At 54.0% G+C, this 16,289-nt stretch overlaps 4 protein-coding genes across 4 annotated transcripts in view; 2 read left to right on the forward strand and 2 right to left on the reverse strand.

Annotated features, from left to right (window-relative positions):
• Positions 1–357: 357 nt before the first annotated feature.
• On the forward strand, positions 358–10,312 carry PUNSTDRAFT_51619 (uncharacterized protein). Its single transcript, XM_007382509.1, has 34 exons — positions 358–585; positions 645–791; positions 853–1,651; positions 1,712–2,181; positions 2,239–2,448; positions 2,502–2,579; positions 2,637–2,986; positions 3,036–3,156; positions 3,209–3,461; positions 3,515–3,717; positions 3,768–4,057; positions 4,115–4,184; positions 4,240–4,503; positions 4,557–4,757; positions 4,809–4,850; positions 4,906–5,166; positions 5,224–5,368; positions 5,419–5,680; positions 5,733–5,771; positions 5,822–5,878; positions 5,927–6,137; positions 6,189–6,545; positions 6,597–6,683; positions 6,736–6,949; positions 7,001–7,108; positions 7,158–7,273; positions 7,321–7,500; positions 7,547–7,760; positions 7,814–8,094; positions 8,145–8,345; positions 8,399–8,855; positions 8,907–9,849; positions 9,902–10,106; positions 10,159–10,312. Exons 1-34 carry the CDS (start codon positions 370–372, stop codon positions 10,270–10,272), a joined length of 8,166 nt encoding a protein of 2,721 aa, XP_007382571.1. The 5' UTR covers positions 358–369; the 3' UTR covers positions 10,273–10,312.
• A 210-nt stretch (positions 10,313–10,522) lies between these two features.
• Positions 10,523–11,577, forward strand: PUNSTDRAFT_65396 (uncharacterized protein; the record flags this gene model as incomplete). Its single annotated transcript, XM_007382510.1, has 2 exons — positions 10,523–11,435; positions 11,492–11,577. 2 exons carry the CDS (start codon positions 10,523–10,525, stop codon positions 11,575–11,577), a joined length of 999 nt encoding a protein of 332 aa, XP_007382572.1.
• A 400-nt stretch (positions 11,578–11,977) lies between these two features.
• Positions 11,978–14,823, reverse strand: PUNSTDRAFT_43751 (RNA-binding domain-containing protein; the record flags this gene model as incomplete). Its single annotated transcript, XM_007382511.1, has 5 exons — positions 11,978–12,780; positions 12,840–12,975; positions 13,026–13,714; positions 13,764–13,834; positions 13,889–14,823. 5 exons carry the CDS (start codon positions 14,821–14,823, stop codon positions 11,978–11,980), a joined length of 2,634 nt encoding a protein of 877 aa, XP_007382573.1.
• Positions 14,824–15,841: 1,018 nt separating this feature from the next.
• Positions 15,842–16,289, reverse strand: part of PUNSTDRAFT_142917 (uncharacterized protein) — a gene marked incomplete at its 5' end in the record, with an annotated part of 3,915 nt that continues 3,467 nt past the window's right edge. Inside the window, one exon of the mRNA XM_007382512.1 lies at positions 15,842–16,289. Within this exon, the coding sequence (XP_007382574.1) occupies positions 16,286–16,289 (4 nt within the window). The 3' untranslated portion in view covers positions 15,842–16,285.

Consider the following 16,289-nt stretch of genomic DNA (forward strand, 5'->3'; position numbering starts at 1 on the left):
TTGTATATGTCGTCCCGCACAAGCGTCTTCCGTCCGTTACACAGACGGACGGAAATGGTTAGATCCAGAGTCAGTGTGGACGGGCCGCAAGATCTACGCAGGGGTCCGCAGATCCACTGAGCGCTGGGAGGACCCCCGAGTATCGGGCGCTAGGATGCGACGCGTCCAGTGGCATCGTCGTCTTCTAGCTTCGTTCGCTGTGGGCGACATCGTCGGCGCGGACATCTCCTTCGGCGTCGTGCTCTTGACTTGATTGCTTGCGCCTACCATCACGACCAGCTTTGCTTGCTCAAAGCTGCCTCCTTGTCTCGATTCTGGCGCTTGGCCACCCGACCCCGGATTTCAGCCTCTAGTTGATGATCATCCACGATGCCTGTCCGACGCTCATCGGCTTCGGCAGGGCAAGTAACGAGCAGTGCAACCACTAGCTCCACCAGAGTGCACAAGGTCAACGAATCACATCATCATCTACCACCCGGACCCTCGTCTTCACTTCAGATGGCCGTCTATCATGCGTATAACCAAACTGTGCCGACACCTCAGCAGAAGGTGGTATACGTGTTGGTGAACAGACTCAGGAACAAGGTGTGTTATGCACCACTCGTTGTGGGCAACGCCTTTATTTAACAGGCCATGATACGTAGCTGCCATGCTACTCTGGACTGAGCCTCGAGGTCATCGAGAATGACAACGCCATGGTGCAGGCGATTGATTCTCTAGTTGAACTCTCAAGAGACTCTCTAAACATCATAGCGCACACCCTTGCTGAAACGCTCGAGAAATTGGCCAAGGCGAGTATCTCGTGACCGCGCCCATCCAACAGCTAACAGCTAACGTCGACAACCCCCACAGCTGGCCGAGGAATCTGGGTACACCGTCCAAGTACTCCAGTCCCAGCTCTACATTCTCAAGGTCTTGTCCGTGGTCATGGGCTCGCGTTGGCGAACATATCAGGGCGAAAATCGGCCAGAATCCAGTCTGAGTCATCGTGTCGACACCGGGTCTGGAATCACCACCCCCGTAGAAGCAGTCACACCTGACTCGCGTGGAGGTTCTCATGGACAACGATATGCCTCGCCTGCCGACCATACGCTCCAACAAGGGCAGCGGGTAACGCCGACCCCGCTGGACGACAACTGTGCGAAGTACATACTCATGGTGATGGTGTTGTTCCTGCGGCAGGCAGCGCCACCCGCGGACTCCACGCAGATATCACGTATGGCGCGTTTAGCTTCACAGCTCGACTACTCAACTTGCAAGCTACGGGACGGGGCGAATCCGTGGAGTGACACCTGGGAGAGACCAGAGCCATACACTCGGTCCATACGCCCCCAGCCTTCGTTCATGTCGGCGGCATCTAAGTCCACCAATACGGATACCCGAATGCAGTTCGTGATGCGGCCCGTCGAATTCGAGAAGACGCCACGAGTATTGCTGAGATCGCTTTCGGCACTCAATCACCTAGTTGGCAATACGGCTGGACTGATCGTACATTATCTATCGACCTCCAACTGGCCTGTGGTCTTCACGCGCATACGAAATAAAATCCACTATCTCGCCAGCGCTAACGAAGACGATCCAGACATTGTCGACCTTGAACTCGTCGCCCACGCTGCACTGGATCGTGTTAGGTTGATACAGATACTCCAAGGTACGTTGTCGAGCGCTCGTATATGTCACAATCGCTTATCAGAGCATGAATGATATGCAGAAACTTCATCTCTTCTGTTGAACATGCGCAGAGAGTCGCAATCCTTGTGCTCAGGGCCTCTCCGTACGGCGGTATGGACCTGGATCGAGCTATGTCCTATCGAGTTCAACGATACGCTCTTGTCAGCGCGGAGGATGGAAGGTGCCCCAGAACGCGCGTTCGATCTGCTTTATCAGAATGCCGAGTACAGCGATAAACGCTTGCTTTGGCCTGCGTTGACCACCCTTCTCTGCCTGAGCTCCGAACGCTTACGTGATTTCCATGTCAATCCATCCGTAGCCATGCAGAAGAATTATCGCAAGGATTGGCATTTCATGGAGCAACTGTTCAAGAATCTGACGCCGACGTCCAAGCTCCATGATGTGGCTTTCCGGTGCCTGATAGACATCTGCAAGGCGGCTGCACACATACGATCTGACAAGGACTTGCCTTTGAGATCAATCGCCCTGGACGTTGCTCATGAGATCAAGGTATGCTTTTCATATATAACGGTCATTCAAGCTGTCTGAACAAGCTCCTGGCTCCAGTCCGTGCTCCTCAAATATCAGAACCAGCGACCATTCTGGGAGGCCGCTGATGAAATCGACAGCGACCTATTTTCCGATGCCTTGGTAGCCGTATACCGATTTCTGCCGAAGGACGAGGTGCTGCCACTTATTGGCGCATGCTTGGAGCCAGTACGCTCGGATGGTGTAAAGATTTGCGCTGTGCGGGCTTTCCGGCAACTGGTCCTCGTCGTACGCGCACACGTTCAAGTTAAACAGCTCCACACTACTAATCAGATCGACAGGAGGGAATGATCCCGTGGCACCCACCTACAGCCAGTTTACGGGATGCGTTCGCGACCCGGATTCGAAGAATCTTCCTGGTGAGGGTGTTTACACCTCCATATACGAGGTTATGTTCATATCTGACGCTCTGTCAGGCCGCTATTCTTGGCCATGGCGAGATTGATGAGAGAGGGAACCTTATGAGGCCGTCTCCACGACCAAAATTAAAACGCGCATCATCTGAAACCATTCCAGATCGTGAATGGCTGTTGCTCGCAGTGCTGGCTCTGTGGAGAGTGGACATTGATTTCTACCTCCAGTGGCTATCTGTCGCAGAAAGTGCTGATAAGGGACTCAATGCCCTCAAACTTTGGGACTCGACATGTGATCTCGCTGTCAAAATGGCCCTCGATCTCTCCTTCCGATATCTATCGAAATATGTCTTTGCGTTGAGTCCAGACAGTCCCTATCTCTCGGCCGCCGTACCATGGTTGATGCAATTCACGTACGCATCTCTGTTTGGACATGTCTAGATCGCCTGATCGTTTTCACAGGCCCTACGCGTTGCTATCAGCATGCACGAACTTGCTCGCGGCACGGGCAGATTTCGAGGCACAGAGACTTTGGGTCGACACTGCACACGGTCTCCTTCTGCTGTACACACGCGATACCGACGTAAGTCTCGGTTGTACAATGATCATAAGTCCGCCACTGATGACTGCCATAGCATGAACACGGAAGACAGATTCAGTTCTCTCCCGAACGTATCCCTGCCTTTGCCATTGCTGAAATTGCTTTACTTGTCTCGTTAACGTCGGCGGATGCGAATGTGTCCTCCACAGCGGCATCGGGTCTTCGTTTACTCGCTCAGGCGGAATCGCAACAGGACGCGCCGCTTAATGATGCTATGAGCCCTGAAGAGAGATCCAAACGATTCCCCATATATGCCCAACTTGGGGACCCGCGGCAAATCATTGTCGGTGAGATCGTCATATTGTTGGGCCTACCTTTGTCCTCAAGAATGGCTTTTCAGGTCGTGTGGGGCACCACAAACGCATACGTAAGCTTGTTCGTATCATCGCCAGTGCGTCTCCTGCGCACATGGCAGTTTGGCAAGAATGCTACTGGAGATGGTGTCATTTGACCGAATTGGCCATACGTCCGACCACTGAGAACGGTGCTATCGGTCCCGACAGCATGCAAGTTACCGTTTTCGATAGGCAAATGACGACGGAGGTCCGTTTCAGATATTCACGGGAAGTATTCACACACTGATGTCAGCGCAGGAGGTGCAATTCCAGTGGAGGGTATTGACTCTGTTTCTCGCTGCATTCGCCGCAGCATGTACACCGACAGACTTCGACCCATCGGCTGTCACATATGTCGTACCGTCAGAGTGCTTGCCGGATGAGATACGGATATTGAGGGATCCCTGGGATCTAGCGGAAAGTTTCATTTACAGCCTGGTTGACCTCATGGTCGCCGAGTCCATCCACGCTCGCGACGTTGCTCGAGATGCCACGGGCTCAGAACTGAGTCCGGGCATATATCCCATACTTTTCAAGCACATGCTGAGGTACAGTTCATCCCTACAATCCACTCGTTGGGCAAAACCTGAGTAGGGCATTGGCAGTGTTATTCACAATGTCACTGAAGAAGTGAGTGCAGAATGGGCGGACCATTGCGCATTGTTCCTGGAGCAGGTCAGTGGGAGCATACTAGAACACGCGCAGTATGCTCATACATGACCTGCGACAGTTTATCGCCACGTTCAAGTTACTGTTGGATAATCCGAACGCGAAGCCTGAAGAGCTGCTAACGTTTGATTCGGGCGCCACGCTTTCGGCACTCGCGGCTTTCATCGCTCGGATCGACGATCCCGCCACCTTCAAGATCAAGGTCAAGTTTTGCGCTCTATGCGAAAGCATCAGTGCCCGTGCGGAAACCTTAGCGGTTCGGAAGGACTTCACGTGCCACGACGTGCTGGACGTGATCATCGAGTGGATTCAAGAACCTGCCTCTGTAAGCAGTACGGGGGGTATCTAAACCCGTGATAGGACCTAACATTCTGATAGATTCAGGAATCGGAATTATCGCGCAATCAGATTGAAGTGAACATGGCTTGCCTTCGCGCAACGGTGAAAATTCTGTCATGGCTACCCCTTCGGCCTGATGACAGTGCTGGCGGAGATGGCGCAGATCATATCGCGTCGAGGCTTTTCTTCCGCTACTCCAGCTTGTTGATCAAATTATTAGACTGGGATCGCGGTGAAGGAGTACGTCATACTAGAGACTATGTCTGGTTCCTTGTGCTGACCGAGCTGCAGTCAACGGACGATCGCGGCTCCGAGATATCTTCGCGCTCTCAGGTGGGTTCTCCTCCGTATGGTAGTAGTTATCAGTCGTAAACTCTGAATGGCACAGCGCTCCCGGGCAGCCTCGAAACGACATGCTGAAATACGAGAGCTGGTCATCACCGGCTTATCTCACCTCGTGATGGGCAATGCAGATGCCGGACTCAAGCACGGACTTTCGCTCGCTTACGATGATGATACAAGCAAAAGAGCGATATTCGGCTATGTCTTCTCTCGAGTGCTTAAAAAAGGTACCAAGTTTGAGGCCAAGGATTCAGGAACGGATGCAATTCGCCGTAGCCGTCTGTGCGAGCTCGTCAAAGGACACAACGTAAGCCGAAGCAATCTAATGTTCATGACAACACAAACTTATTATACCCCTCGGCAGCTGGTGTTGGCGCTGGCCATCTGCGAAACTTGTCCTGCATCAGAAGTTGATATCGTCATCCCAGTCCTATTCAACCTTTTTGACACAAGATCATCCTTGATGCGACTGCTGAAGGCCATGATTGACAGGGAGGTAGCGCGTACCGGTAAGTCCTTCGTATATGCAGCAATAGACTGTTGATCTGAGCCCTTGCAGACAATGAGGCGGCCCTGTTCAGGGGCAATAGCGTTTGTACGAGGCTCTTGTCCGCATTTGGTAAGCTTCACGGGTACGACTACCTGCGTAGCTTGATTATCCCTCTGGTGAAAACTATGACCATCATGCCGGAGGGGTGCAGCTACGAAATGGACCCAGCTAAGGTCGGCCCGCGGCAAGCCCAACTTAACCAACAGAACGTGGAACGAGTTACGAGCGCCTTTTTGCAAATTATCGCCTCTTCAGTTCCAGCACTACCCCCGTAGGTGTTTCCATTTCGTCGTCTCTGCATATCTTCTCATCTTCCATAATAGTATGTTCCGAGAGATTTGTGCGCATATAGGCAAAGCCGTGTGAGTGTGAGCATTGTGCTACGCGGAATACCATTAAGCACCGTGTCTAGGAACGAAGTCTGGCCGGACGCCAGATTTGCAGCCCTTGGCGCATTCATGTTCTTGAGGTGCGTATCATGGTATTCACTGTTACCTTGTACTGAATACATCAATAGGTTCATCTCGCCAGCCGTAGTCGCGCCGGATTCCGTCGATGTCGAGTTCCCCAACGATCCAGTACAACGACGAGGACTGTTGGTCATAACCAAGATCATTACAAACCTGGCCAACAACATCTTTTTCGGAAAGGAAGCGTTCATGGTATCGCTGAACGGGTACCTCGCCGATAATATCGTCCATGTTACCCGGTATCTCAATGATCTTCATGTCAGTGATGTTCACATCACTCGCATATATCACGATTGACGTAGTATCCAGAAGTATTCAGCGATCAGCACTGAGGAGGACGACGACGAATGGTTGGGAACCACCTACGATGACACGGACACCGTTGTTCTCCATCGTTTCTTTGAGAAGCATGCGGATAAGATCGGAAAGGAGCTGCTCAGTCTGCCGCCAGGGATGGCACAACCTGATTCGGCAGCTGTCGAAAACAAGGTGGCATGGACGGATCTATGCGGCGCGCTCGTGGATTTGGGACAGCCCCTTGATGTTCCTTCGCTGTCCCCGAACTCAACCATAGACCATCGGGACTTCCTCGAACTTATGGCAAGATCACAGCATCGCAATGTTGATTCCGTACGCGAGATATTCATTGATGCATCCTCCTCAGAGGTATGGGTATATGGTCATTAACCTCGTTCCTACTACTAAGATTCCATCCAGGAGGGACCCGCGCTTTTCGTGTTCAAAGTGCACAAGCTTGACGCGGAGGCTCTTGACATCGACTTGCTTATGTATCATATCTTCAAGGTTTGTTTTTCTTCCGTGTGATGGGGTTGCGGGATAACAGAAGTCGTTCCAGAGTCTTATGCGTCCTGAATACTCCGCTCGCACCTTTGAAATCGTCTTCGATTTTACCTCGTTCTCGTCCAACTCCGAAATTCCAGTGCAATGGTTGAAGTATTGTTGCGAATTGATTCCTTACGATATCAGGCAACGATATACGGGCGCACATATCCTTAGCCCAAATGCGTTAGCGGTACGCTATCTACGTCGAGTGCACAACATCTTCGCAGGTTTAACACGTCTGATTGCCGCCACGGTTCCTCGCTGACGTACTTGCTTAGGCATGCCTACGTTTGAACAAGTTACCGTCTATTCCAGTGTGGCCGATCTGTCTCGCTTACGATCGGAGTTGATTTCCGAGCGCTGCCTGTCGGTGTTGACACACGCAGGTGATGTCTATTTGTACTGCAGCTACGCTATCCGTTGACATGCAGACAGTGGAACTGGAACAAGAACCGCGGCAAGAATTCAGGGAAGCGTCCATGAGACACAGTCATCAACCTCGAACACCAGTAATCATCAGCGTCGCAGCTTCCCACCTGAGGATCACCTCGGTCAGTCTTCGTGTGCCCGGAGGAAATGATATACTCAATCGTAGTAGATCAAAGCACAGACAATCACTCCAGCACTATCGTGCAAGTTCACGGAGATAGTCATGTTGACGGATATCAGCGACATCTACAACGTTTCAACGGGTCGTGATACGTTCGAGTTCATAATCAGACGCAGACACGGCACCACCATGTATTTCTCGTCCTCCGCGAGAGAGGCCATAGTCAAGGTAAGGCTCGTTCGAGAGCTGATGGTAATTACTGAACGCGTTACAGCTGGTAAGAGAGGCGAAGGGTAGATTGCGCAATATCCACGTATCTACCTCCGAGCGCATGGGCCGATTCTCAAACACTTCTGCTATGTTGCTCCACATCAGCATGCTCGGCATTGGCTCCGAAGACGAACATCTCCTCGATGCCTCTTCTGAACTTCTTTCGGCGGTTTGTGCTCACTTGAACTACGACGACGCTCCCGTCGTAGCGTCCCAAGGTTTGTGTTTGCCTACTCCTGTGCCATGCTTTACGCTCATTTGTTAGGGATAGCCGGATTCATCCCTGGACACCCTCGGACATTCAGTATCCAATTAAGTGAAAAACTGGCGGCATTCGCACCTCATCTCACATTGGACTTCATCCACGAGGTGTGCGCTGGGATGGAGAAGACGAAAGTGGCACAGAAGATTCACTGTCTCCAGTATTTGAGTCCTTGGATGAAAAACCTCGCGTTCTTCCCGAATCCGGCGCATCCCCTCTATGAACACTCTGGGGCGAAGCTGCGAGATTGTGTCAGGCTCCTCGTTGATTTGACAACGAACGATAAAGATGTACGCGTTCGCGGCTTCGGTTCTGCTACCCTATCTAACCCTTCATGCAGCTCTATTGCATGGTCCAGAGATATGTCTGGGGTGAGATTGCAAAACTTGATAGTTCTATCTCCAATCTCGTTCTGGATGAACTCACACGAGCGGCGGTCGACTCCGGCATCAACACTCGCCGCTGCGAAATCATCGCTGATACTATTGCGGCTCTGGCATCCATTGGTTGGCGAGGTAGAATCATGGCGAAACTGCGAAAGGTCGGTCCAAGCATTGTCAATGCATGTTCAGTTGCCATAACACTATCCTTCAGATGCTAGGCAAAACTTCCACGAAACCCACAAAGACCCTGGACGAGAACGCGCATTGGCCGGAAATTGCTGTGTTAACTCGATTGGCTTTGGTACCTGGATCTCACGGGAAGCAAATGGGTCATCTGCAGCTCTACGTGGCCGAGATTATTCACATCGTCACGCTGATCGCAGCGACCGGAGAGACCAGCGTCCGCAAAGTGATCTACGCGGTCGTCATCAACATGCTGCAATTCACAGACGTTTCAAACACCGAAGACGAGAGCCGCTCCGTCATCCGGTCGTTGTTGGAAGAGCTCGCGCAACCTGAGACGCTCAATCTGTTTGGTCTTACACGCGATACACCTTCAAGCGAATACATCAGTTTCGATGCGGCCACTGATACGGGCCGAATCGATGCTCAGGAGAATCTTTCTCGTTTATTGATACGCGTTCTGGACGCCATAGCGGGCAGTCAAGGCAAGTCAAGTTTTTACGCTAATCGAAGCGTTGGTACTGACCGTGTGACAGGCGTCCTCAATGTATGGCGAGCGAGATGGATGAGCCTCGTGACTTCAACGGCGTTTCAGCTTTCGCCTGCTATCCAATCTCGGGCCTTCTTGGTTCTGGGAACGCTGGCTACATCAGATGTCGACGACGACCTACTTTACCAGATGCTGGTAGCCTTTAAGACAGCGTTATCCCAATCAACGGAGTCGGACACAAGCGCGGTCGTCAGAATGCTCCGGTGCATCTACAACGTCGTGCCGTCCCTGATCGAGAACTCGCGGTATCTGCCTCATATGTTTTGGCTTGCTGTCGCCCTGTTACAGTCTAGCCACATATCATACTATATGGAGGCCACGCAACTGCTCGTCTCTACTATCACGACCATGGAGAAGCAATCTGCATTCGTGGAAGATGGTGTATCCACAACCCTTTTGAGCGCTCGGACGCAGATCGAGGACATCGCAGGACAGCTGGACCACCTCCTCGGTCTTTCTTTCACCAACGCCTTTTCCTTTTCTTTGGCCACCACCATCTTCAAGGGTGTTCGACATTCTGGCCTCAAGGATTCTGCAGATTCTGCTCTACGAACTTTGCTAAAGGCTACTGCGCAAGCGGCAGCGGAGGCCAAAAGCCATCCTTCGCCCCTGTGTCCTGACGCATTGGGCTATTTCCTCGCTCTCCTCCCTCTCTCCACCAATACCGAAACTTATCGCCAACTATTACGTGACAGCCAAGTGGACGAGTTTTGGTTGGTCGAATACCTCAATAACCCCGGCGAAAAGGGGGCCGTGCCGCGGGTGCCATTTGAGCTCTTAGGGGTTCAAGACTCGACGACAGCGTTGCTCGTCACATCTTTCGTAGGGGCAATGCTGGAATCGGCCCAAGGAGACGACGCGGAGACCGAAATCTTGTTCAACGTTCTCTCGGACGTCGCCGTAGCATTCCCGGAGACCGTTTCTCTTGCGTATGTCGTACGATTGCTTCTGAACGGCTGCTCGATCTGACTTCTGCGGCAGCTACGAAGGGCTCCAGGAGAGGATTCGAGACACCTTCACTAACTCCACGAACCCCGCCATATTGAGTGCCGCGTCCATGGTTTTCCGTGTCGCCATCAAAGACCCGTCACGCAATGGTAACTTGCGAGGTTCGCAATCTACGTTGAGCACGCTGGACGAGGCAGCGGCCAATGGGCCCGGTCAACCTCAGCTGGCCGCGCTTGAGGTAGGCCGCGTTTCTGATGCTTGGACGCTGTTGGCTGAATGCCTTGATGCAGGCCATACACATGGAAGGACTGGCCAGCAATTTCCAATTCCTCCCACCAAACCGAGGAGTAGCCACCAAGATGATCAACTGGATCCCCGAACTTGTCACAAGGATAATAGAGTAATAATCCCCTACTGTACAGTCTGCTGTTTTGCATATTTTCAACCGGTTATTCGCGGGGTTATCCGCTGGGCAGTTGTTGTACGGGTCTAAACGTTGTTACCCATCATTGACAGGACGATGCCGTCGGTCCCATGAGCACTGCTTTCACGCACGTGTTATTTTTACTCCTGCTCAGCTACCGACATAATTTGCCATATACTTACTCGGAGGACTGACCATCGACTCTCGGGGGTAGCGACACAGGCGCATTCATGTCTGTCGCTTCATCATCGCGTTCTATAGCAGGCTTCGCTGTCATCCCTGTTGCTTATTCTTCGTCAACTCCCCACTACATCTACGCCCGTGCTCACAGTGGGACGAAGAAAGCGAATAAGACCCGATCTGGTGACCAGTATCCGGACGGTCGTACGCTTTTCTTGGTAAACGTACCACCTGATGCTACCGAGCGAGAGATCATAGTATTGTTCAAGCACTGTGGAACGATTGAGCGGGTGTCATTCCAAGGCGCAGAGAGGGAGCTGAGTCAGGCCGATGGCGACGAGGATTCGAGTAGCTCGGACGATGAGGAGCTCCATGCGGATGTCGACGAGGAGCCGCAACCGCGACAGCACAAAAAGCGCAGAGTCAACGAAGAACAACCTCCTGCCGTACAACCTCTACCCTCGACACCCCTCCGGACACTGAAACCCACCGGCCGTTCCGCTCACGTTGTTTTCCTTGATTCATCATCACTCGACCGCGCCCTCTCCCCCTCATCCTTCTCCAATACAAAACTCCGGCCATGGCTGACGTCCGACGAACCGTCCGGTCTCACTCATTACCTCTCAAAATATCAGGCCCAGCGACCTGCCCTCGACATCGTCAAGGCCCACGCTGATACCTACATGGAACGGTTCGAGTATGACCTGGCTAAGAAAAAGGCAGCGGCGAAATCCAAGTACCGAAAAGGAGAGGCGATCGTGGACGAAGACGGATTCACCCTTGTCACGCGAGGGGGCGCATATGGGCAGACGGTTGGTGGAGGTGTGGGTGTGGCCAGCAAGCGATTCCAAGAGACTGCCTCCGGCGAAGCGGAGGGAAAGAGGGGCCGCGGGAGGAGAAAGAAGGAGAGAAAAGAGAAGGAAGGATTCTACGCATTCCAGTTGCACGAGAAGAAGCGGAACGGTAAACTCTGCTTCTCCTGACTGTCTGGGACACGTACTGACATCGAGCAACTTCAGAGCTCTTGGATCTGAAACGCAACTGGGAAGCAGACAAGGCCAAGATCGAAGAGCTCAAGGCATCGCGAAGATTCAAACCATACTGAACGCGAACACGGTACTCCATATCGTAATTGTAGACTCGCACTTGGCTGTCCCCGGCAGGGACTGCACAACGATTTAGCTGTTTTTGCCCTCGTGTTTTAGTAAGACGACCAGATTTTTCATTACCAGGGCAGTGTACTTATGGGACTAGATTGAACATGAAAACGAATAGCTGAGACGGGGTACAACGAGAACGGACTAACGATGATTTCGGAACAGAGGGCAACGAACGATACGTGGTTTTGAGACATCAATCGACAACGAAGGGACTGTTCTGCGAACGAGACAACCATGGAGAGCGATGTGAAGTTCGAAAACGAGTTTAGTCTGCGATTTAGAGCTGGGATATAAATGATGAGATGGATTGAGAGTAATAGAAATTCTGAGAGCGTGTTGCGTGCTTCAGGCGGCCGTGGCATGGTTGCCCGCCGCGTATCCATGGCTGTCGAGATCAAGGCTCGCAAGCATGCCGTTCAAGTCCTGCAGACTCGCCATGCTATCTTCCTGGGCGTTGCCGAGGTTCACTCCGGATTGGCGCTCGTACGAGTAAGTTCTGCCGACGACGGGGTGGTGCTGGGACTCGTCGCTTCGCTGCGTCTGAACGTGCGCTGCGTCTGTGAACGTTCCGAACTTGCCTGACGAGCCTGGGCGGGAAGTAGGGGTGACAGGGGAAACCTTGCCACTGCTGCTGCGACTGGCACCGACAACTTTTGAGGCGGCGTGGGTGTCGATGGCGGCTGGTACGAAGTTCGAGACATGCCGCGTTGGGTGCCGCGACTGGTGCGACTGGGATCCGCCAAAGTTGGAGAAGTCAGGCCCTTGGTGTCCCTCCCGAGCTTGCGAGTTCATATCCGGCGAGAAGGGAGAGAACATCGAGCTCCGGCGATCCGTAGGTCCGTTAAACGAGTTGCCGGTAAAGTCTCCCATGGCAAAACTTTCGAAATGGGACGCTGCCGCGTTCGCTTCGCTCTCGCGAGTCCGGCCACCGTCACCAGGCGCAACGCGCCCCGCGAATGCATCACTGTTCGAGGGGACTGCTCCGGTAGATGCAAAAGCGCCGAGGTCAAGACGCTGAAGCAGCTGCATGGCCTGTTCCGTGGTCAACAGCGGCGCTGTGGGTTGCACTTGCGTCTGCAACTGGTGCTGAAGGTGGGCTTGCATAGCAGCCGCTTGAGCAGCCTGTGCAGCGGCCTGCGCAGCTTTGTCTGGGTTGTGAGGTCATGTCAGTGATCAGCAATTAATGCACAACGCGCCACAGACGCACATTGGCTTCGGCCCCAACTCAGGCGAATACGGCTACCACCAATGGGGAAACCCTGCATCTTCTCGATAGCCCGCTCCGCGTCGGCTTTGCGAACGAACTGCACGAATCCGCAGTGCTTTCCGACGGGTACTTTGACCTGTATACGACATGAAGAACACGGATCGGTGATGAGGCGAAGGGACGTACGTAGTGGATATCGCCGAAGGGCGCAAAGAAAGTTCTCAGCGTGTCCTCAGAGATAAGGGGCGACAATCCGCCGACGAAGACGGTTGTGTTATAGGGGTCCATCGAGGTGAGCTGCTCGCCGTTCGGCCCAATGAGGTTCGACAGGATTGCCCGCGCTTGAGCATGATGCTTCCAAGACTCTTCGGAAATGACGTATTTCTGATCCATGTCACTCTCCTGGCGAGCTTGCTGCTGCTGCTGCTGCTGCTGGGCAGCGAACGGGCTCGTGATGGAGTTGACAGCGCCCGAAGACTTGACAGCACTAGCGGCGTTGCCGTTGGCGTACTGCGCTAGTTGGGCGATCACATCGGGAGGTAGATTCTTGGTAGCATCTTCCACCGACGTGTTCACGAGCGTCGAGGAGCCTGAGGTGGTGGATGCTGCGCTGGAGGAGGGCGTCACGCCTCCACTGCCTATCTGGTTGTTGACGGGCGAGCCGAACGGCGGCGGCTGAGGAGCCGTAGGAGAGAAAGCTACAGGAGTAGTGACACTCTTCTGCGGCGGGATCGACGCTATCTGCGATGGCACGCCCGCATTGGACGGGGTCGAAACCTGCGTGAGTCCGTTGGCAAGCCGCGCGAGGTCGGCAGAGTTCAAGGGATTCAGCGAAGTCGGCGGCTTGAACTTGGCGGTGGCGGGGGAAATCCGCACTAGGCATCTGATCAATACAAGTCTACGCATATCAGCTTGGCCGCTTACTAGGACGAGACAAGCAGTACAATCCGTGCATCTCGACCAATGCCCTCTGCTGATCGGCTTCATCCGTGAACCTGGAAGACACGCCGTGAGACGAAATCATACGTCAACTTCCTTCGCCGACGTACCTAACGAATCCATAACCCTTCGAGACGCCGGTGGCAGGATCGAGCATAATCTTGGCGCTCTTGCAGCTCAAGAACGGTCTGATGAACTTCGGCTCGCGATCGTTTCGCAGGCCAAGGACCGGATTACGGAAAACCGCGACAAGGTCCGAGTTGCTCGCCTCCGGGGCAAGGTCGCCAACGAATATACTGTACTCCTTCTGAAATGGCTGCCCTGGAACCGAGTTCGGAGGGTGCATCGAGGTGTTCAGGGCGGACTGAGGGATGGATGACGCCCAGTTGAGTGTGAAGGGCCGAGTCGAGTTGGGCATTATCGCGGCGTTACCACCGTTGCCATTGACCTGGGCCAGAACGGCGGCGGCTTGCGCGGGGTTGGAGAACGAAAGGAAGCAGTAGCCTGGGTTGTTGGCCTGTGCGGATTGTCCGGCCTCCGCTGGCGAGGGCACCTTAATGTCGACTGGGTTCCAGCCCATGAGGCCGCAAACCTGCTTGGCGTATTCTTCGTCCATCCAGGGTTCGAGATTGCCCCACCAAAGTGTAGAGCGAGAGCTAAGGGTCGCTGTAGATAGGGTCGCCGGATGCGACTGGCTGTCTGCGGAGCTGATTGGGATGTGTGCCGGAGAGTCGAAGCTAGCAGTAGAAGCGGTAGGGTTGGTCTGACGAGGCGGGGAGTAACGGCGATAGTCGCGGTGATCCTCCTGCGGCGCAGCGCTGGAATAGGAGTTGTTTGTTGGATAGGCGAACGTCGTTTGACGAGCTGGCGGATGAAGCTGGGGAGCGCTGAAGCTCTGCTGGATGGGCGTCGCGGGGTTTTGTGCAGGAGCTGTCAAACCCGATGGATGTCTGTTCATATTTGGCCAGCTGTCAACGACGCCACCAGCGCCTAGCGAAATGCCGTCTGGGGAGTACTCGTTCATGCCAAAGGTGCGGGGTGTCATGACGTTGGAAGGATAGGTGGATAAAGGATGGCCCAGGGAACCCCGCCGCTCGGACGACTGAAAGCCGTTCGCGTTATGGGACGATGCGCTGTGGTGGTGGTGGTGATGATGGTGGAAGGCGGGTTCCCTAATCATACCCTGCGGCAATCCGAACTCGGAGGCTTCGATTCTGGACATGCTGGCGTCTTGAGGCGAAAACTTTCGGAGTGATGGCAATGCGGGTCCGGATTCGCTGTGAGTCACGGTGAGCACCGAGAGGCCACGCCCAATTTCCGCGAAAGGGGGGTTCGGGGACGCGAAATTCGCGGTTAGCTGAGGAAGAAGTAGCGAAGGGAAGAAAGCAAGAGGTAACGACGACACGCGCGTCAAACGTGCTTTGAGAAAATGTGACGATGGGAAAGCGAGGAAGAGATGCGACGGGTAAAGGCTGATAGAGGAGAGCACAGAGAAATACGATAGCAAACGTGGAGAGATACTAGGCGGCTGTAACGGCTTTAACGGGCAGGTATGTCCACTACGGTAGTCTGATGCGTGGGTAAGGCTCTTATCGCTGGGGCGGCATGCAGGCTGGAGATGGGCGGAGAAGGAGGCAGAGAGGAGCGACGACGCAAGCAAGGTCCAAGCGCAGCTGATCAAAGCCAACACATGGGCCGAAGAGGGCCTTATAAGTTCGAGTTCCGGCTGGTAAACAACATTTTCGCGGCGGAATTCGGTCACGCTCGAAGCGTCGATCGTGATCAAAACCTTCCTTTCTGGGCCCGACAATGGCGGTCGGCATCGGCGACGGAGTGCAAGGGCGGATGACGACGAGTGCTTTACCAGGGAACAATGGCATGATGGTAAATGAGAACGCCTCAGAAGCTGGTGCTTTGATACGTTCTACGTCCAAACAGCGTATCAACTGACGGACCCACAGCGAGGTGGCGGTGCCGCTGCCCGAAGCCCCGAGTGGCCGAGTGGCCACACTGTCCGTCACGCCCTACCGTCACGCTGGCCGCTGCGCCGTGACCTAGGGCTTGTGCTCAACAGGGGTGTCCCTTGTTAATGTGGAGGTTCCATACACACCGCGAGTCACAGCTACGTACACAGGGGGTCGTCCTTGTCTCAGATGTCCGCATCCCGCCGTTGTGTCTCCCGCATCCAAGTGCGGTGCATGTTGCTATCGTCCGCCGGGCTGCCGATACGTCTCGGATGCGACGGGGAATCCGGGATATCGACATCAACCCCACCGCCAGCCCAGTTCCCGATGTTCAGACTCGGGAGCAGCGCCGCAAGGCCTGGCACAGGCGGCTCCGCGGAAGTTCCCGTCCCCCTATCCCGTTTTCTGCTCTGAGCAGATGGAGGCACCGCCGCCTCCGCAGTGACGCTGCCGAATCCGAAGCTCTGGATCTTGCGTCCAAACGCCTGAAACATACTCTGCCTGTCTTGCCACGTCTCCCTTCGAGGAGTCCGTCCTGCGTCGTCAC

The sequence above is a fragment of the Punctularia strigosozonata genome (assembly GCF_000264995.1).
Source record: "Punctularia strigosozonata HHB-11173 SS5 unplaced genomic scaffold PUNSTscaffold_4, whole genome shotgun sequence".
NCBI classification, from domain to species: Eukaryota; Fungi; Basidiomycota; class Agaricomycetes; order Corticiales; family Punctulariaceae; genus Punctularia; species Punctularia strigosozonata.